At 41.9% G+C, this 21,915-nt stretch overlaps 2 protein-coding genes and 1 long non-coding RNA gene across 5 annotated transcripts in view; 1 reads left to right on the forward strand and 2 right to left on the reverse strand.

Annotated features, from left to right (window-relative positions):
• rgs3b (regulator of G protein signaling 3b) overlaps nucleotides 1-7,348 on the reverse strand; it is a 66,973-nt gene extending 59,625 nt beyond the window's left edge. The window contains exons 1-3 of the mRNA XM_077231890.1: nucleotides 7,186-7,348; nucleotides 5,140-5,319; nucleotides 4,594-4,760 (exon numbers count right to left, since the gene is read on the reverse strand). Coding sequence (XP_077088005.1) covers nucleotides 4,594-4,760; nucleotides 5,140-5,319; nucleotides 7,186-7,316 — 478 coding nt within the window. The 5' untranslated portion in view covers nucleotides 7,317-7,348. The remainder of the gene's footprint in view (nucleotides 1-4,593; nucleotides 4,761-5,139; nucleotides 5,320-7,185) is intronic.
• The window catches only part of LOC143739400 (uncharacterized), a 119,076-nt gene continuing 101,332 nt past the window's right edge, over nucleotides 4,172-21,915 (forward strand). The window contains exon 1 of the long non-coding RNA XR_013204180.1: nucleotides 4,172-4,191. This is a non-coding gene — a long non-coding RNA (uncharacterized LOC143739400). The remainder of the gene's footprint in view (nucleotides 4,192-21,915) is intronic.
• Nucleotides 11,690-21,915, reverse strand: part of dnm1b (dynamin 1b) — a 70,694-nt gene continuing 60,468 nt past the window's right edge. For 2 of the 3 annotated variants that reach the window (XM_077231871.1, XM_077231870.1), the window contains one exon: nucleotides 11,690-13,212. In XM_077231871.1, the coding sequence (XP_077087986.1) occupies nucleotides 13,152-13,212 (61 nt within the window). In that variant the 3' untranslated portion in view covers nucleotides 11,690-13,151. Of the gene's footprint in view, nucleotides 13,213-21,327; nucleotides 21,365-21,915 lie in introns of all 3 variants that reach the window. The other variant, XM_077231872.1, reaches the window with a different exon arrangement.

Here is a 21,915-nt window from a genome sequence, read left to right on the forward strand (position 1 = left end):
TAGTAGGCCTCACCCGGCCGCCCTGAAGGCGAATTCCCACTTACATTGGCTATCAGGTAGTAGGCCTCTCTGGGCCTCCCTGAATGTGAGCTCCCAAATATTGTGGCTGTCAGGTAGTAGGCCGCTCTGGGCCTCCCTGGATGTGGGCTCCCAAATATTTTGGCTGTCAGGTACTAGGCCTCACCAGGCCTCCCTGAAGGTGAGTTCCCACATGCTGTGATTATCAGGTAGTAGGCTCCTCCAGGCCTCCTTGAATGAGAACGGTCAGGTAGTAGGCCTCACCAGGCCTCCCTGAAGGTGAGTTCCCACAGATAGTGGTGACCAGGTAGTAGGCCTCACCAGGCCTCCCTGAAGGTGAGCTCCCCACATACTGTGGTTGTAAGGTAGCAGGCCTCACCGGGCCTCCCTGAAGGAGGAGTTCCCACGTACTGTGGTTATCAGGTAGTAGGCCTCTCTTGGCCTCTCTGAAGGTGAGCATCTCAAATACTGGGGTTATCAGGTAGTAGGCTCCTCCAGGCCTCCTTGATTGAGAACGGTCAGGTAGTAGGCCTCACCAGGCCTCCCTGAAGGTGAGTTCCCACAGTTTGTGGTTACCAGGTAGTAGGCCTCTCCAGGCCTCCCTGAAGGCTAGCTCCCCACATACTGTGGTCGTAGGGTAGCAGGCCTCACCGGGCCTCCCTGAAGGTGAGTTCCCACGTACTGTGGTTATCAGGTAGTAGGCCTCACGTGCCTCCCTAAAGGATCAGGTAGTAGGCCTCTCCGGGCCTCCCTGTAACGCTCCCTAGTAGTGTTGTCACGATACTAGAATTTCTAATTTCGATACGATACCTTGAAAAATATCGATATTCGATACCATTTACGATACCACAGAGAAAAAAACTGCCACAATATTAAGGGGGTCTTTTTTTATTTAAAGCTAAATATAACAAGTCTAGAACATGACAATGAGGTATATTTTACATGAAAAAAATGTCCTGAGTTCTATCTGTTAATATTATTTCATTGGACAAGAGCTAACAGCCGTTGTTTTTTTATTACCTACTGTTATCAAAGATTAAAATATACTGTTACAAATGCATTGTTCATCGGACATAAATGCTGGTTAATACATTAACGTAAATCAAAGATTAAAATATACTGTAACAAATGCATTGTTCATCGGTCATAAATGCTGGTTAATATATTAACGTAAATCAAAGATTAAAATATACTGTAACAAATGCATTGTTCATCGGTCAAAAATGCTGGTTAATATATTAACGTAAATCAAAGATTAAATTATACTGTAACAAATGCATTGTTCATCGGTCATAAATGCTGGTTAATAGCCTACATTAACGTAATTTGATGAACAGATTTAAATGCAAACGTGCGTGCATCACACGCGGAAACAATGCTCAATGGATTGGCATGAAGTCAAGTCACCTTTATTTATATATTGCTTTTAACAATACAGATTGTGTCAAAGCACTTAACAGTATCAAATTGGAGTGTGAAGTGCGTCTCCGCGCTATTCTCCGACATGCCCGCTCGCGGTGTGTAGCGCGTGCCCTGTCCACACTATTCTCCGACATGCCCGCTCGCGGTGTGTTTTTTTAAACGTGTCAGCGCTATTCTCCGGCATGCCCGCTCGCGGTGTTCTTTATCAATCAACCAAAGCCGGTCGCGGCGCCGCACTCTCCATCTTCCCATTCACTTTTGCTATTTAACCAGAGCGAATGAGACGAGTGCGTCACGTGTCGTGTTTGTCAACGCGCCTTTGGCGAGAAGTGAAAGTGACCCCTCGGCTAGTATCGGTGTATCGATACTTCGGGAAATTAGTATTGGTACCGTTCCGATATTTCAGTATCGATATTTATCGAAATATCGATATTTTTGACAACACTACTCCCTAGTGGTGCTGGGTTTATGAAGCTAGTGGTCTCTTGCTATCAGTTTCAGCTAGCCTTAATAGGCAGCTGCTGAAGGCGAGCTTGCGCCCTGGCTCGCTAAAGTGTTCATTCTCTGCTAAAGGTTCCCTCCCGGAACCTTTTCTGCCTACAGCCTGGTTTGCCTACCAGGCAGACCTTGTGCTCCCCTCACGAGGGTCTCTTTGAGCATGCGGCTTCCTGAGTCTGGTCAGACGGTCGTAGGCCTCTCGTGAGGCCTCCCAGTTAGATCAGCCCTTAGGCCTTCACAGGCCTCCTCAGTGTTTTGAAACACAGACACTGGGTTGATCCGTGGATCGAGTAGAGAAACTCCCCTCGCTAGCAAGGGTCGGAAAGCACTATGCTGAGTCATACTCTCCGGGATATCCCGTCTCTGAGATCCGGGCCGAGTGGTTCACTGCCAGCTTCGCAGTCCCTCGGGTTGGATGCCTTACTTAAGGCATTTGTCCAGAGGCTCTGTCTTCAGACAGACAGGATTTGGCCAGACTAAGTGTCTATGTACTGGCGCCAGGTCAGGCCGTCCTGGTGGCATTTCGGGGTGAGTACGTTCCCCTGAATAGTGACTGGCTGGGGTTCCCTTGGGTTCCCTAGCCACATTCCCTAGAAGGGACCCCTTCTAATTGGAAGCTGAGGTTCCAGGCCCGGAGCCGGCCCAGGTAGACCTTTCATTTAACCATGTTTATGAAGGTTTTGCTGTGAGGCTGTAGCTTGGGCTATGACCGTAGGGAATGCTGTCACTGACAGCCCAGTGTGACCTGAGGGTGAGTGGTTCTAGCGTTTCATTTGAAGTTGCTGGTTCTGACAGTTGTCACTGCCACTTGGCATGCACTCCCCTTAGCATGGCGGCGTTGGTATATCGTTCCCCATAGCGTCGTTGACGTATTGTTGAGTTCCCTTCGAAAGGGAACCTCTCAGGTTACGACTGTAACCTATGTTCCCTGAGAACAGGGAACGAGACAATACGTCTCCCTGCCATGCCACGGGGCTTGCCTACCGTACAGTCCCTTCAGACGATAAGGTGATTTGTCATGTTTGCAAGGCGCCCCTTTATACTTCCAGGTCGCACGTTAATCATTCACGCTAATGATTCACGGGCTGTCGCCGGTCAATATGATTGACGTGATTTGATAGTGATTTCAGACACCTGTCACGCCTGAGGCGTTCCCCATAGCGTCGTTGACGTATTGTCTCGTTCCCTGTTCTCAGGGAACATAGGTTACAGTCGTAACCTGAGACGTTTTTAAGACAGTACGTAAAACTGTGAAAAAAGTGTAAACACAGCTACAAACCAAGTGTACTTACAGTATTATCTCGATTGAGTACAAGTAGTATACATCCAAATATACTAAGACTTTTCTGTCAGTATAAGTCAAGTATAATTAAGTGCAATTTTAAGTATATTTCTGAGAAGTACATAAAAAGTAGACTCAAAATATACTTATTTTTAGTTTGAAAGAAGTTTGCTAATAGCACACTTGAATAAACGTATTTTTCGTAAGGGCTCACATTTAACAAATTGTCAAATAGGCTCTATATTTATAAATAAGTCACATATTTGAGTTCTAAAAATCTACATTTTCACAATAGAAAAACTCTTAAAACAACATTCCTTGATGCAATAACACTAGAATTTGTAAAATAATGGGGGTTTGTATCCGTTGATACAAACGGTGAAACGGTTCCAGTGGTAATACTGGTAGAATATCGCTTGGCTGGAAAAGGCTCTCAGCCAATCAGATTCGACAACCTGAATGAACTATTGTATTTATTTATTTAATCAAAACTACAGTAAAAACAGTGATAATGTGAGATATAATTACAATTTAAAGTAGCTGGTTTCTTTAATATATTGTAAATAATTTATTCTTGTGATGGCAAAGATGATTGTTTTTCAGCATCAATAGTCCAGTCTTCAGTGTCACATGATCCTTCAATAAATGATTCTAATATGCTTTTTTGGTGCTCAAGAAATATTTCTTACTATTTTTAATGTTGAAAACAGTTGTGCTGCTTAATATTTTTGTGGAAAATGTGATACATTTATATTTCAGGATTCTTTTATAAATAAAAAAAGTTCAAAAGAACAGCATTTATTTGAAATAGAAATTTTTTGTAACATTATTAAAATCTTTACTGTTACTTTTAATCAATTTAATGCATCCTTGCTGATACATGTATTTATTTATTATAAAATCTTACTGAATGCAAATTTTGAAAGGTAGATTACATTTATTTATTTATTTTATTTTTTACCACAGTAAAGGTCTGTTGACAGATATACAACATATAGGATTTGATTCAAAAATATTTTATATTTTTTAAAAACATTTCGTAGTATATTAATAATCTGTTTTTGTAAAAGCAAATAATGTTTATTGAAGCCATTAATTAAAGATATTATACAATTTTACAGTCTGGATGTCGGTCCCTGAGTCTTGTAAAGATTGAATACACCATGAATTATTTCTTTGTGCAGAAGGAAACTGTTACTTTAAAGAAAGATTGGCTTGGTCTTAGCATTTCAATACTGCCATCTAGTGGCACACGGTGCACAATGTCAGTGAATGTTTAATGGTCCTTGCATCTCCATCAGAATGGTCTGGAAACAACTAAGCTAAATTCTGGATGAGTCAGTTAACATGTAATGAGTTAAACAATCACTTACCTTTTCCTTCAAAACCAGACGGGTGAATTTTCCTTCTCTTTTTGCGAGCAGGTTCTGTATTGTTCTTTACAGCAGTTTTGACCACTGAAGCCACTTTAACTTGAGCCGATGAACTTTGGCTAACAGCTTTCCCCCAGTTCCTCTCAGCAGGCCTTCCAGCATTGAGACTGCAGGAATTGCAGGATGAAACAACAATTTGAAGAAACTGAGAAAAACTCCATCAGCATATATCAATGTGACACATTTTACATGAATAGGTGTATGAGCTCAACTGTCGTCTGCAATCTTCATGCTATTTGCTTTATATATATATATATATATATATATATATATATATTACTTTTTGACTGTTAATATAGTTAAATTATTAATAATTGCTAACATGAATAATAACGCATGCGTCATGCATTATTCCACTGGGTTGATGTAACAGAGCTAATCAGTAGACGGTGGGGTTGTTCTTATATGGTCACGCTGCATTAAACAAAAACTTTCCATCCATGTGCATTTTTTGTGTTTATGTCACAAGACACAGAGGTTCTTTACTTTTCATGCTGGCTTGCAGCCAATGGCCTTTTGTCCCTGACAGATTTGATGTGTCGCACTGAAGATCTCCTCTCTCTGCTGTTTGTGTGCCTGGTTCCTTCTCTACACGGCTTCTTTGTTGACGGTCCTTTGGGAAGCAATGGATCCAGTAGCCCGATGGATTCCCTGTGAAGTCTCTTCCTATAGGCACAGCCAGAGGAGTTATATGTTTAGCGCATTCACTTTTGACATGAATTCTAATGACAGAGTGATAGACAAGCGAACCCGACAGGAGGCTCTCAAATGATCTTAATCCACTCAAAAAAGCTGATTAACTCCAATAATGAAGAAATCCCAACAATCATACAAGAGCTGCCAGAGCTAAACTGACATAAATGCCACAATATTTTAACATTAATTTGATGTATAAAGCTGGTGTAGTTATTTGACTGGTCTTATGCTTGATGTTATTTTGTTAATGATTTTATAACATTTTAGAAATGTATACAAAGAGTGTGAATGATTAAGTTTAATTATGGTTTTCTAGACATGCCGAAGGGAATGACTTCTGAAAGCCCAGCAGGATATCAGGGGCTTGCAGCAGTGGGAGGTCAGAGGTCACGGTTCACCACCCAAAACTGAGTTGAACTCAATTTAGATTAAATTGAAGTTTCTTTTTATTATTTAAAGAAATTTTACTACTAATACATTTTATACATCTATATATTCTAATACGTTTTATAACTGGAAATACAAATTGTGTATACAGTAAATATCAAATTGGATATATTTCTTAACCAGTGGCACCCAAAAATATATTTAGGCCACACTAACAAATCTATGAATTGTCATTGCATTAGATAAAATATCGAAGCAACTGGCATTTTTTTGAGAAAAAGTTTGCACACATTCACTTTTAAAGCAAAACATTTCACAAAAAGAATTTGTGTATAGTGTATCAGTATAGGGTTATATACACTGATATAAATAAATGATTAAGGATCATGTTCATTATGAACTAGACCTGTGGTTACTCTGCTAGCCCACCTGTGTGAACTGTATACATCCACTAAAAACCACTGCATGCGAGTTGATGAAGTGAGATTATTTATTATATAGTAACTGGAAAAACGGTTCAAAAAGGTTCTAGTATCGTACAGATTCCACTTGGTTGATATCTCGACTAGAATAGACTGAACTGAAATGGTGGAAAGACATGCACAAGACAGTATGTGAATATGCATTAGCTTTGCTGCTTAAGTATGCATTAATGCATCCAAAAGTACAATACAATCCATTATACATTAACAACATAAATATGCATGATACAACTTGGATAGATAGATAGATAGATAGATAGATAGATAGATAGATAGATAGATAGATAGATAGATAGATAGATAGATAGATAGATAGATAGATAATACTGCTCTTATTATTTCTGTCAGAGAAAGATGTGGTAAAAGTAGTACGAGTAGTGGGCTATCCTAATATGCGAATTCAGCAACAGACTATGAATGATGATAACTTGTATGTAAACATGGACCATACAGTATTGCCTAAAGCAGTGACATTCATACAATTTTACTTTTTGATGCCACTACATATTATTTTGTTAATAAACAGCAGTCAGCTGTCAGCAGTCAGTCAGGAAAAAACTTCACAGCTTTATCGTGTGTGTAATCATGAACTTGCAGCTTGAGCGCTTCAGTGATCATGGAGCGGGTGGATCAACTCCCCCACAGTTCCTCACAATGTGCAGTGTAAAAGCACTATTGTGGTGCTTGAGATTACTTGAGATTAAAATTAACTTCTTCTTTTTTTACTTAGTCTGAGGAAACTGAAAATATTTCAAGCTACAAAATTAAGAAGAAAAAATGACGGCTACTTCCATGTACGGTCATTGCTAAGAAATAAATATTAAACGTGCACAAATTTACACTCCCACCAACTTATATTAAATCGCAAACGTATAGGAATATGTAAACTCAGTTAATTGTATATTTTGTGGTATAAAGTAGGCGTTTCCAAACGGACCCGAACATATTCCAATGTCATTACACTTACCTTTCTCTGATGTCCATATATTGCGAGTGATGTCTGCTATAATCCATCTTCTCTATAAACTCAATAAACACAAATTGTAACCACAAATTTTCAGCTATTGTGTTTATTTTAAGCAGCTCGGAGTGGGGCATTCAAACTGCAGAAACTCCCCCCATCCCGCTCTGAAGAGGAAGTGTGTTTGTTGCCTTACACACGCGCTGTATCATGGATGTCTCCACCAATCCGAGAGCTGCATTTGAAACGCACGGAGTTTGACCAAATTTTCAGAAATATCACTTGGAGGACTGCAAAAGTATTTGCCCTGAGGAAGTAACTGTTCTGTTTACCCGCGTTTTATGTATTCTTTATATTCTTTTTTATTGTTGTTTCCTGTTATCCAACCTTCCCAGTCTAAATAAATAAATAAATGTTCTAAGAACGTTTTGCTAACGTTAAGTTATGACAACGTTTTTTTTTCTCCTGAATGTCCTTTGAACGTTTATAAATGATTATTTTGTGCTAATGTTTTAAGAAATTCTTAAAGAGCAGATAAGTTCGTACAAATATTTTATTGACGTTAATGAGGGACGTTTGTTTGTAACTGCTAAGATCATGAGAACACTGGGTATATTGTTTTTTACTTACAGAATATATTTCCCATAATCATTTTAAATGTGTCTCCTAGTGTATGTAAACACTTTTAAAAACCTTTTTTTTTCTTTTCTTTTTTTAGCTCCATGTTTACAGTAGCTATAACATCAGTTAAGAATCACAGGATAACTGTTTCTTGACTTCCTTTACTAACAGACAGGGTTGTATTTTTCAAGTGAGGGGCAGTAGTGTCATAGCCTACCACTGAATACATTATAGTTGCCAGGTGTCCGGAAAGAATTTAAGTTTTGTTCACCCTCCCTCTGGATTGTTAGCCAAGTATGCAGTGTTTATCAGTATCAATCTGTACATTATTCCCCCTTTTTTCTTTCAGCATAACTGTTTCCATCCCTTGTCTGGCAATTTTCAGTGACCTTTTTCTTTAGTGACTAACAGTCAGTTTCTCCTGCATGCATGTTAGTTACTACTAAAAGTGAGTTTATTGAAACTCAAATTTGACTTTTAATCTCACAGTATGTCTTTATATGTCACATTTGACTTCATGTCAAGGCAGAAACTGAGCCAATAACACTAAAATGTTTTTAGTTAACTAAATGGTCTTGGCCTGAGTTCATTTAGGTTACACCAGAGACAGTAACTTTGGTTACACCAACACAAAGTCATCATGTAACCACTTTTTACTGGAATAGTTCTTGTTCAGCAATTAACAGTCCTACAAAAATGAAGTGACATGTGAACGACCCATCATCAGTCTGGAATGACCTGAGGAACATCACCAACTACAAGTCACCATCCCCCCGATCTGTGGACAATCAACACCTGGCTGACGATTTAAATTCATTTTACTGCCGGTTTGAAAAGCCCTCATTCACACCACACACCTGGTCTGATCTGCACTTCACACATTCACCATCACCTCCTGCTCTCCCATTACTCCCCCCTCCTGCCATCCAACCTGAGCTTAAGGTCTGTGTGGAGGACGTGAGCAGAGTCTTCAAAAACAGAAAGACTAGGAAAGCCTCAGGCCCAGACGGCATCTCATCTGCTTGTTTAAAAGCCTGTGCTGACCAACTGGCCCCGGTCTTCACGCAGATCTTCAATAGATCATTGGAGCAGTGTGAAGTTCCCTGCTGCTTCAAACGCTCCACTATCATTCCTGTCCCCAAAAAACCCAAAATCACTGGACTTAATGACTACAGACCTGTCGCTCTCACGTCTGTGGTCATGAAGTCGTTTGAAAGACTGGTGCTGGCCCACCTGAAGGACATCACCGGACCCCTGCTGGATCCCTTTCAGTTTGCTTACAGAGCAAACAGGTCTGTGGATGATGCAGTCAACATGGGACTGCATTATATCCTGCAACATCTCGACAGACCAGGGACTTATGCAAGGATCCTCTTTGTGGACTTCAGTTCGGCCTTCAATACCATCATGCCTGATCTTCTCACAGCCAAACTGACCCAGCTCTCCATACCATCCTCGATCTGTCAGTGGATCACCAGCTTCCTGACGGACCGGCAGCAGCGAGTGAGACTGGGAAAACACTATTCCAAGACAGTCACAATCATCACTGGCGCTCCCCAAGGGTGCGTTCTCTCCCCACTGCTCTTCTCCCTGTACACTAATGACTGTACTTCTAAAGACCCCACTGTTAAGCTCCTGAAATTTGCAGACGACACCACTGTCATCGGTCTCATCCAAAACGGTGACGAGTCTGCTTACAGACTGGAGGTTGAACAGCTGGCTGTCTGGTGCAGTTATAACAACCTTGAGCTGAACACGCTCAAAACAGTGGAGATGATCGTGGACTTCAGGAGGAACAGCCCAGCACTCACCCCCCTCACCATCATGAACAGCACTGTGGAAGCAGTGGAGTCATTCAGGTCCCTGGGTACTATCATCTCTCATGACCTGAAGTGGGACAATCACATTGACTCCACTGTGAAAAAGGCCCAGCAGAGACTGTACTTCCTTCGCCAGCTGAGGAAGTTCAACCTGCCACAGGAGCTGCTGATTCAGTTCTACTCAGCCGTTATTGAGTCTGTTTTATGCAGTTCCATCACTGTCTGGTTTGGTTCAGCTACCAAATCAGACATCAGGAGACTACAACGGACAGTCCGGACTGCGGAGAGGATTATTGGTGCCCCCCTGCCATCCCTCCAGGACCTGTACTCTTCCAGAGTGAGGAAGAGAGCAGGTAAAATCATCACAGACTCCACTCACCCTGGACACCACCGGTTAGAACTGTTACCGTCAAGACACGGCTCAGATCACTGGCCACTAGAACATCTCGGCACAGGAACAGTTTCTTCCCACAGGCCATCTCCCTTCTGAACAGTTAACATATCTCCCAAGGCATATGCCTGTAAGTGCAATAATCCCACTGTTTAGTGCAATATCTTAAAAATTCAGGTGATATTTATATTTATATTTATTCATACTATACAAAATACAGTAAATATGTTCATTATCTGTAAATGTTTATTCTGACAAAACCCAACTGTGTCCATATATTTTCTATAGTATTTTCATATTTTTTATAATTTTATTTGTAGAATTTGTATTACTATTTGTATTACTATTACTTGTTGTATCTGTATTTGTATATGTGCACTGGAAGCCTCAGTACCAAGGAAAATTCCTTGTGTGTGCAGGCACAATTGGCAATAAAAGCTCTTTCTGATTCTGACATGGGATGTGCCCCATTAAACCATCAGCACAACAGTGACCTATCTTCAATTGGGGAAAATTCCTTTAAAAGAATAAACCTCTTAAAAATGTTTTGGTGAAAAAAGTCACCTAACTTCTTTACAGATTTGGAAATATTATAGCATTTTAAATTTTAATTGGCAAGTTATATTATTACAAAGCAATGCTAATCCATATCAAGAAGCAAAATTAGAGAACAAGTTATTTAAACTTATAGGAAAGGTCAAGCTTTTACTGTGTCATACTACTGCACACCTCCCCCACTCCAAAGCATCCTTGATGTACTTCTGTTGATGAAACTACATTATGTAGTGTTAAAACATTTAACATAAACAAAGCCACATACTGTGAGTCAAGCACAACACCACATACAGCACTATAGACTGTGACCCAAACATCTGACTCCCGTGGAGACTGGAGGTGAATGAGAACTGTGTTATAGATGGCCAATGTGGCATCAGCTTCAAAACTCTCAGATTAGCAATTCATATCAGTGCAGCTAAATGCAGATCAAAATTGAGTGCTGTAAAGAATATTGTGAAACAGCTAAAAAGGGGAGAAAAGATTTTGGTCTTGTCTGGCACATTTTCCCACTATGTGAGGTGTTTTCAAAAGACCTCAGGCCTTTTTGAGGAAAAAAAGCAGGAGGTCTGTGATTTACAAGGGTATCTGCAGTCTACATCAACTACAGAGTATCCATTGGTAATTAGAGAATTCCTCTAATTCCCTCAGCCAAAGCCTCAGCAGACATTCAACATTCATATTTGCATTGTTTTACAAAAAGAAAAATAGACTACCATTTAAAATTTTGGGGCGAGACTGATGAATATGATTTTTTTTTTTGAAGAAGAAGAAATAAACATTTTTATTGAGCAAGGATGCATTAAATTGTATTTATCAAAGAATCCTGAACAAATGCATCCGTTTTTCACAAAAATATGAAACAGTTTTCAACTGTTTTTAACATTGATAATTATAAGAATTTTTTCATGACCATCAAATCAGCATTTTAGAATGATTTTTGAAGGATCATTTAGCACTGATGACTGGAGTATAATGCTGTAAATTCAGTTTTGCCATCACATGAATAAATTCACTTTCCAAAATCTATTAAAATAGAAGTTATTTATATATTTCTGTTTTATACTATATACAATACTGTTTTACTGTATGTTTGATCAAATGAATGCAGACTGATACAATATTTTTTTACGTTATTTATATTTCAGAATTTATTATGAAAGCATAAGTTGAAGCATTTTCATGAATATTTCATTTTTAATATTTTGCAATTACATTTTATGGGTGAGAGAGATAACAAATATAATACATGCATGAACTCAGTTATCTTCCACACAAAGACACTTTAATTTCATCACAAAGCGTTGGCCAGTCTATGACACCAGACCACAATAAGATACACATGGCGGCAGTACGATTCAAACACACACACACACACACACACACACGCACGCACGCACGCACGCACGCACGCACGCACGCACGCACGCACGCACGCACGCACGCACGCACGCACACACACACACACACACACACACACACACACACACACACACACACACACACACACACACATTCTATTTAGAAAGAAGATTTTGTATATACACCATACATGTAAATATACTGTAAATACACACACGTACAAACCATAAACTTATATTTTTACAATCAGTTCATTTTCAATAACAATAACTTCATTGTCAATACTTAAATGTACATGTCGACACAACAAGGCAAAAGAATCACAACTCCCAGAGATGCAAAACAAATATACATTAACAAGGTAATAGATTCTGTTCACCATTTAATCAGCCAGAACAGCTGCTATATTCATTTAAACTCATGTTGGGGTTTTAAGAATGCTTCATTTTATTTATCAGTAACATTTTAAATACGGACAGATTGATTCACCAACCCTTCCCTTTGATCAGACATTCCCCACTGCTGCATCAACAAATAAATGAATTGCACCAACTTTAAATAATCACATAAACATAATTCTAAGGATTTTTTCTCCACACCAGACACTTCATAATATATATCCTAATGTATAAACATTTCAGTCAGACCAGTCTTATTTGTTTGCTAGGGGAAATACAAAGAGAAAATATGGTCGAAACAAACACTAGGATTAAATGTTCAAACTTTCAGGGAGAATACATTCACACACAAAAGTACATAAACAGTGCAAAAATCATGATGTTTACTTTGTGTATCTATCCTGTATACTGGCGTGCAAACAAATATTCTGGATGATTATGGCAGATACACGTTTAGCTCGTGTGACACTTCTATAATAAGTCGACGTTGTCTAGTGTGTAAACACAAACACCACACAGCATTTTCAGTATATTTAACATTGCAGTGACTTCAAATGTTGACACAAGTCCATACTGGGTGTATTATTCAGAGGCCCACTACAATGTGATTAGTGTATATAGTACAGACAGAAGGAGTGACTAACCCCACAGCTCTCCTGCATTCTTCATTTATCATTCTGCCTTTCCTTTCAGCAATTCCATCTGTTCTTGCTGTAATGCTAGCCATGCAGCAATCCCAGGATGCACTTGGTCAGAAGAAAAGCACAGAGAATGAGAGGCAGTGAACAGAAAGAGGAGGAGGATGTGGAGGAAGGATATTTGGCTCTAAGAGTCAAACGAAGGATTTGGACTCTCGTTGTGAGAAGGGCTTCCTTTGCTTGGACGGCTAAAATTCAAAAAAGAAAAAGAAAAAAAGAACAGCAAATAAAACAAAATAGGGAAAACATGGCTGTCAATGTCAAGTATATGGTATGATGGCTTAGTTTTGTTAATTTTCAGTAATATTGGCACTTATTGTGATTTTGGTGGCTTTGACTGATGTGAAGACATATTTATCTTTCCTCTTTTCTGATGTTTTACAAATATGGATATTTTATGGCTGCAGTTGGAATTCCTCTTAATGATTCTTCCTTAAAGGGACATTGTGTAGGAATTTCTCCCATCTAGCGGGGAAATTGTATTTTGCATTCAAACGAATTGTGCTCTCCAGCGCCTCGCTTTTTCAAATGCGTGTTGCATCTACGGTAGCTGTAATGTACCAAAAAGCTATGACAGGATAATTGCACTTTGTCGAGTTTTCCTTCGGGTGAACAGGTTTGTTATTTCAAACAAACTGCAACTTGACACAACGAACAAACGAATGTTACAGTGTGAATAATAACAGTGCAGTTCAGCCTTTTAAACTTGCCGGGGCAGTGAAGAGCCTCTCAATGCTCTGCTCCTCCGTTTCTGCTGCTTTCAGTCACATGACGCTGGCTCTGAACGAAAACGCTTTGTAGAAACGCGTTTGCCTAGTACTTTTTGACCCTCTCTGCTATTATAGTTTTTCAAGATGGCGGAACGACATGGAAGCCTCTGTGGACCTACCCGTCACATGTGTATAAAGATAATAAATTCTTTGTTTACGAGGATAAGTCAGATAATTGGCAGAGGTATTTGTACACCATTGAGGACATATTTATGAATAAAAATATTGATTTTAGATAATAAAAAAACCTAAAAAACTACACATAGTCCCTTTAAAGGTGCACTATGCAGGATTTTCAGTTACTGCTTGTAAACATAAAATTCAAACATCACTCCTCGTGCCAAAAGCGCACGCCCTCTCTCACCCCCGACATGATCAGTTGCCCAACCGACTCAAGAGACAACCTGCGGTAAAATGAGTGATGAGCTATTTCGCAAATATTGCATTTATCAAATAGATTTTTTTTATTATTCTTTTACATGCATGAACAGCTATGCTAATAATTAGGTGACAAGAAATCTAATTCAACTGCCAAATGAAAATTAAAATAAAAAACAAAAATTACCAAAAATGGTTTAATTCAAAACATTTAATAAATTAATTTATTAAAAAACAAAAACAAACTTAAACTTTACACTGTCATATGAACAGCCAGACAGAAACTACACTGATTTAGCTCTTACAAGCTCTTACCATGCTGTGTATGTCTGATTCACTAAAAGCAACCGGTTTAAAAGGGGACACTTTTATAAGGCCATTTAAAACTCCAGGGGGACTACTAAGATAAGACTTGTTCATTGTTAAAAAAGAAAATATGGTGGCATAGAATTTTATGAAAGAATCAATGAAGCAGTATGACAAGTAATGTGGTTTTAAGAAAAACATGCATTTCTCTCTTTTTGAGGAGTTTAAAAGCTGTCAGATGTTGGTTATGGATTATTTGTTGCTAATAAAGGCAAAAACATGTCAGTGTCACCTAGCATTCATGTGCATAAATGTTAAAGCAAACTGTGTAATAGTCTGGTTTAAATTGACAGTCCATGTGCATTTTATAATAACTAGTGTTCTTCTTTCCTAAATACAGGATATATGCTGGTAACGGAATAGAGTGGCACCACATATGTGCTTGGTACAATTATTAGATAAGTTTAGAATATTACTGACATTCTTTTCTGGCATTATATTTGTGGAAGAGAAAATACTTCAAGTAAACGTGATATGTATGTGAACTAGGCTTGTGTTGATGGTGTGTGCTTGTGTCATTCAGTGTGTGTGTGTGTGTGTGTGAGCAAGCATGTGTATAGTGGCAGAGGGGTCAGTGGTTATCGTGTCTGCTGATCGCCAGTGTTAATGCTCAGTGAGCGGGTCTCTGTTGGATCTGGTGGGGAAGGCTGGTACTCTCCGACTTCAAAGATGACAACAGACAGATTGATGGATGCAGACACACAAACAGAGGGACAGAGACAACAGGGGGAAAATACACAATTAGGAACAACACAAAAGAACACGAAGACAAAGGCAGTAACAATGAGCACTGGAAATGAACATATACTGCATGATAAACAAGGTGGATTCATCAACGAATTCATGAACTGCAAAATCTGTGGGGTTGTAGGCTATTAATTAAACATATAAGACAACAAATCAAATTAAAATGTGCTGATTCAGTAAAAAAAGAAAAACAAATCAATGATTAATCCAAATCACATTCAAGAAATAGCCAGCTAGATGATTTGCAGAGCCATAACTGAAAATTTGGTTTCACAAATAAATTATTTATGTAAAAAAAAAAAAAAACTAAGAACAAACATCATGTAAAAACATACACGTATACAGTACAACAAAAAGGTATTGGAAACACCTAAATGTGTTATGGGATCTATTTGCCTCAAAACAACAACACTATTTTAAATCCCTCGGTGGTGAAAATCTAGCTTTTAATGTTGTTTATATGTCTGTTTATATGGCTTCATAATTCATAAGTCAACACCATTGCTGAGTATTTTCTCCTTAAAACTGCAGTGAACCAAAGGCAGTCTCAAAAAACTACCTTGTAACCAATCACGTCAACGAGTGGATCTCTGAGCTGATGTGAGTGAGTGGGGGCGCCGGCAAACTAATTTGCATATTCATAGAATATGAATTTATGCTAAATGAGGCAAGGGTGGGACAGGGGGTTGGGGCTTTAAAAGAAGAATAAAATAAAATAAAATACAATTATTAATAAGTTAAAAAAATATGTACAAAATTACAAATTAAAGATTAAAAAATACATTAAAACCATGTTAACTTATGTCAATCTTAAATATAACTATAGCTTAAAACGTCTTGGGTTATGACTATAACCCTTGTTCCCTGAGAAGGGAACAAGACACTGCGTCGAGAAGTCGACACTTGGGGACGCTCCCTTAGCGTGCGCCTCTGAAGTAAGAATGAAACTATTCCAATCCTGATTGGTGTTGCGTCCTGATGTAACATGTGACGGCATAACCGGAAGTATAAAGGTGACGCTGAAACACACACACACCAGCCTCGCGATGAAGCAAGATGCTCTAAGGCCTCGAGGGGCGTGGCAGAGCGACGCAGTGTCTCGTTCCCTTCTCAGGGAACAAGGGTTATAGTCATAACCCGAGACGTTCCCTTTCGAGGGAACTCAACACTGCGTCGAGAACTCGACACTTGGGGAACGAATGCCCACTAGGCCACGCACCGAAAAAAGGCCTGTCCCGGAGTGAAACTGATTTAGGCACTCAACTAGGATGAGAGCACGTGTGCGCCAGGTGTACTAGGGAGGTGTAAACTGTAAAACCTAATAAAGGTGTGCGGGGTAGCCCAGCCGGCTGCCTCACAGATCTCCTGGAGGGGCACTCCCGAAACGAGGGCCCTAGAGGAGGCCATGCCTCTAGTCGAATGAGCCCTAACGGCTAAAGGTGAAGGCAAGTCGCGCACCTTGTAAGCCGAGGTAATAGCCTAAAACAATCCAATTACTAATGGTTTGCTTGGATGCCGGGAGACCCTTCTTAGGTGACCCAAAACACACCAATAATTGGTCCGACCTCCTCCAAGAAGAGGAGCTCTCGAGGTACACGCTCAAAGCTCTGGCGGGGCAGAGCAAATGAAGCTTCTCTTCTTCTGCCGACACATGAGGTGGAGGATGGAATGCCTGAAGGACCGTGGACTGAGCCGTACTCGTAGAAACCTTAGGTATGTAGCCCGGACTCGGGTGCAGAAAGGCCTTAACTCTGCCAGGGGCAAACTCCAAGCAAGCTGGAACCACTGCCAGGGCTTGGAGATCTCCCACCCTCTTAAGAGAGGTAATAGCTAAGAGAAATGCCAATTTCATTGTAAGATCCCTAGGCGAAGCCGACTGAAGGGGTTCGAAGGGGGCCAGGGATAACCCTTCGAGAACCACCGCCAGGTCCCAGGCGGGAACCCTGGACCTGGTCGTCGGTCTCATCCTCCAAGTACCACGGAGAAAACGTATGACCAACTGGTGCCTCCCCAGAGGCCCATCACTTAATGGTGTGTGGAAAGCCGCAATAGCAGCCACGTACACTTTAAGCGTGGAAGGGGAGAGACCCGCTGAGAAACGATCTTGCAAAAATTCCAGAACTGAAGCCACAGGGCAGTTTACTGGATCTAACTCCTGTTCTCTACACCAAGTGACGAACACATTCCACTTGAGGCCATATAATCTCCTAGTAGACGGAGCCCTAGAGCTAAGTATGGTTTCAACCACCCCAGCTGATAGACCAGCATTTAGGTACTGAGCCCCCTCAGAGGCCAGACCCACAGTTTCCACAGCTCCAGGTGAGGGTGGAAGACTGCGCCCTCCGCCTGAGACAACAGATCCCTCCTCAGAGGAATCTGCCATGGCGGAGCTATCAGGAGTGATATCATATCTGAAAACCACACTCGGGTCGGCCACATTGGGGCAACCAGAAGTAGACTGATGCCCTCTTGACGGACCCACCACTGATGTATTGTCTGATCGTACTAAGACGTGGTAACCTCTGATGTCTGGAAGGAAGCTCCTAAAAGCCCTGAACACAGCCATCATCTCTAGACAGTGTATGTGCCAAGAATGATGATGGTCCTGCCACAGACCCCTGGCAAAGCGGCCGTCCATGACCGCGCCCCAGCCAGTGAGGGAGGCGTCTGTTGAAACGGATTTCCGGCGACATGACGCTCCCAACACTGGCCCTTGGGACAGGAATCAAGGTTTCTTCCATATTTGTAGAGAACGAAGGCATCTGCGCGTCACTCTGATCATGCGAAACGGATTCCCCTTGGGAGAAAACCCCTTGGTTTTTAGCCACCACTGAAGGGGCCTCATATATAGAAGGCCCAAAGGTAAAATGTTGGATGCCGCTGCCATGAGGCCCAGCAATCTTTGAAATTGCTTCACAGTGATGGCCCGACCTAGCTTTACTCCTGAAACCATATTTAGGATGGACTGGACACGTGCAGGAGACATGTGTGCCCGCATCGTAATCGAATTCCATACAGCACCCAGAAACGTTGTTTCCTGGGCTGGTTCCAACACGCTCTTTTTCGTGTTGAGTCTCAACCCCAAATTCTGAATGTGGCCAAGGACGACATCTCGATGCCGAACCGCCATTTCCCGAGACTGAGCCATTATAAGCCAGTCGTCGATATAATTTAGTATACGAATGCCCTGGAGTCTGAGAGGAGCCAGAGCTGCATCCATACACTTCGTGAACGTGCGGGGAGAGAGTGCTAGGCCGAACGGAAGAACCCGATATTGATATGCTTCGCCCCCGAAAGCAAACCTTAGGTACCTCCTGTGACATGGAAGGATGGAGACATGAAAATAGGCGTCTTTTAGGTCTATTGTGACAAACCAGTCCTCGGACCTGATTTGGTTCACAATGATGGGTATAGTTAGCATCTTGAACCTGAACCTCCTCAGAGACTGATTCAAGTACCTCAAGTCCAAAATCGGCCTGAGCCCACCATCCTTCTATGGAACTATAAAGTATCGGCTGTAAAACCCTGACTCTCTGTCTGGTAGGGGAACACATTCTATGGCCCCTTTGACCAGCAGAGCCTGTACTTCTTGTTCCATAACCCGAGCCTGTTCTGGGACCACTGTAGTTGGTAACACCCCTGCAAACCTGGGAGGTTGGTGACCGAACTGCAGTCTGTACCCTTTTTCTATTATATTCAGGACCCATATAGAAAACTTTTGGAAGAAGGTGCCACCACTCCACAAAATTTACTAAGGGAACCAGCCTCTCAAGGCTGGCCTCGGGTGTTTCTCGAGCACTGTTCTCGACCTTCTGAAGCAGCGAACTGGCAGGAAGCGGACGAGAATGATTTTTTGACCATAGGTGGTGCTCTTTTGCAAGCTTTTGGGGCGAGCGCCACGGTGTGCGTTCGCTGGAATTTGATGCGACCCGAAGCGTCAGTGACGGCGGGACAGCATCTTTTTCCGAAGGGCTCCGCTGGGAAAACAACCTCGGTTGCCTCACTGCGGGGGGGACAGCTCTTAGAGGTCCTATCACTGTGGCTAGGACCTCTTTCCTGAAGCTCTCTTAGCCTGAATGACGGCCCTCAAGTCACCCTTCTGGCCAGCAGATTTAGAATGAGAGCGTTTCCTCTATTGCCAAGCTCCCGTAGGAGGGGCTCGAGAGGAAACGCTCTCCTTTTGCTCTAGGCGATGGGAGGAACTGGCTGACGGCTGAGACTGGCCACTTGGACCAGCCGTCCCAGATCTAGAACGGCGGGGGAGGTACTGCTGAAAAGCTGCCGACTGTTTTTTCGCCTCCTGAAACCTGTCGACGACAGTGGAAACTGCGTCGCAGAACAGGCCAGAAGGCGATATCGGAGCATCCAATAAAAAGGAACGATCCTTATCCTTCATGCCTGACAGATTTAACCACAAAAGCCTCTCCGTGGCCACCAAAGCTGACATGGAGCGGCCAATGGCACGGGCCGTCTCCTTAGTGGCACGGAGAGACAAATCTGCAGCTCTTCTTAGCTCGGCAATATCAGCAGGTGTTGGTCCCTCCCCCTCATCTAAATCTTTGAGAATGTCGGCTTGGTACGCCTGCAAAATAGCCATCGAGTGCAGGGACGCACCAGCTCGGCCAGCCGCCATATATGCCCTGCTCACCAATGCAGAGGTGTCCCTACATGGTTTGCTGGGCAGCGCAGTGGTTTTAAGCGAGGATGCCGCTTCGGGAGAAAGATAGCTCGCCAAGGCTTCCTCCACACGCGGCATCCTGCCATACCCCGCCTCTCTCGCACCCACAACGTTAGAATAATCACAGGATGTGCTGTGTGAGATGCGAGATGAGTGGGGCTTTTCCCAGGATCTAACTATCTCTTTATGGAGATCTGGGAAAAAAGGCAAGCCCCGGCGCTGAGGTTGTAAACGGTGCTGCAGGAATCTCTCGTGTAATTTACTGTGACGAGATTCTTCCTGCTCATTTTGTGGCCAGCTTATGTTGAGTCTGGCCACAGCACGCGTTACAACCTCGACCAGTTCCTCATAAGCGGGAACATGAGCCAGCGAGTGCGACTCATGTTCCGCGCTCCCGATGCTGAGCACATCCACTTCCTCGGAAGCAGATAGCTCAAGCACCGGGCACTCGTCACGGGCAGAAGAAGCCGCAGGCTTTCGAATTCAAGGCTTCTGCACCATGAACGAGCGTTATAGAATCCGCAGATGACGAACGAGAAAGTGCCTCAGCAGTCTCGTTCACATCTGCTAGATCCTTCTTGCGATCCCCACGATCTAAGCCTCCGCGCCGCCTCAACAGATGAGGGACCTGAACCGCAAGGATCGCGAGCCTGGACATCTTGGGAAAAAATAGCCAAGCGGGAACGCAGCACTCTTAATGGGAGTGCTTCACAGTGTTCACAGGGCTCACAAGCAGCTCCCTCGAGAGCTGCCTGTGTGTGCTGCACTCCCAAACAATTTACAAATAACTGATGAGTGTCCCTGCCCATAATAAATCTAGGACAGGGGTGCACACATCTAGTATATCGTTCACTCGCCATATCAAGGACAGACAACAATAAATAGGACAGACAGTTTCAACATAGAGCGCTTGCTGAAGAGCGATAGCTGGTGTGTGTGTATGTTTCAGCGTCACCTTTATACTTCCGGTTATGCCGTCACATGTTACGTCAGGACGCAACACCAATCAGGATTGGAATAGTTTCATTCTTACTTCAGAGGCGCACGTTAAGGGAGCGTCCCCAAGTGTCGAGTTCTCGACGCAGTGTTGAGTTCCCTCGAAAGGGAACTAAAAGTTGTTCAACCCGATGGTATCACTTCCTTTTGTAATTAAATGGCAGTTCTAAACATAGTTATGCCATTAGAAACTTAAAAATACTCTGAACAAATGAACAGACAATAACACACAGCGTGGTGACATATCTGATTGACATACAGTATCTAGAGAATGAGGTGTGTCAGGGGACAGCAGATGTTAACACATTTAAAGATGGAACCATGCAAGGACGTGGTGATGTAACATAAGGACAATATGTCGGACATACCATTTGCGTAACTCCTCATTGGTCACTGATAGAAATTCTGAAAGAATAACCGGAATCATTGTGGAAGGGATTTAGCGGGACTGAGTTTGAGGAGAACATGGGTTGACAGAAAAGAGCCAAAGGAGGAATCAAAAATGTATCATCTCCAATGGTCTGTCCGGTCTAATCGGTCGGTCTTTCTTTATCTTTTCCTCCCAAGTATGTATATCAAGAGAGAATGATCTCACAAATCTGATGCACTGATGTTTCTATTTATATGAGCAATAAATTAACTGAATGAGTTCAAACAGCACCGGAATGAATATTCGCATGGATGGATGGATGGATGTCAAGGAGATGGGAAAAGATAACCAGTGTAGTTGAAAAAAATGTGGGAGTGGTTTGTTAGAGCAGGTCTCTGAGTTGGAATGTGTTTAGGAGTGTGTGAGCTGAGAAAAGGTAATGGATTGTGAAAGGAGAGAGAAGTAGAAATGGCAGGAAGCGTGTTACTGATCTGTATTTCTTGTGTTAAAGAGCCAGTCAGGACAGAAAGGCTGTAAAGGGTGTAAAATGGAGGATAGTTTGTAGATCATTGCTCTCAATACCATC

The sequence above is a fragment of the Siphateles boraxobius genome, unplaced genomic scaffold (genome assembly GCF_051911475.1).
Source record: "Siphateles boraxobius isolate OS27281-9 unplaced genomic scaffold, OSU_SipBor_1 16, whole genome shotgun sequence".
NCBI lineage: Eukaryota > Metazoa > Chordata > Actinopteri > Cypriniformes > Leuciscidae > Siphateles > Siphateles boraxobius.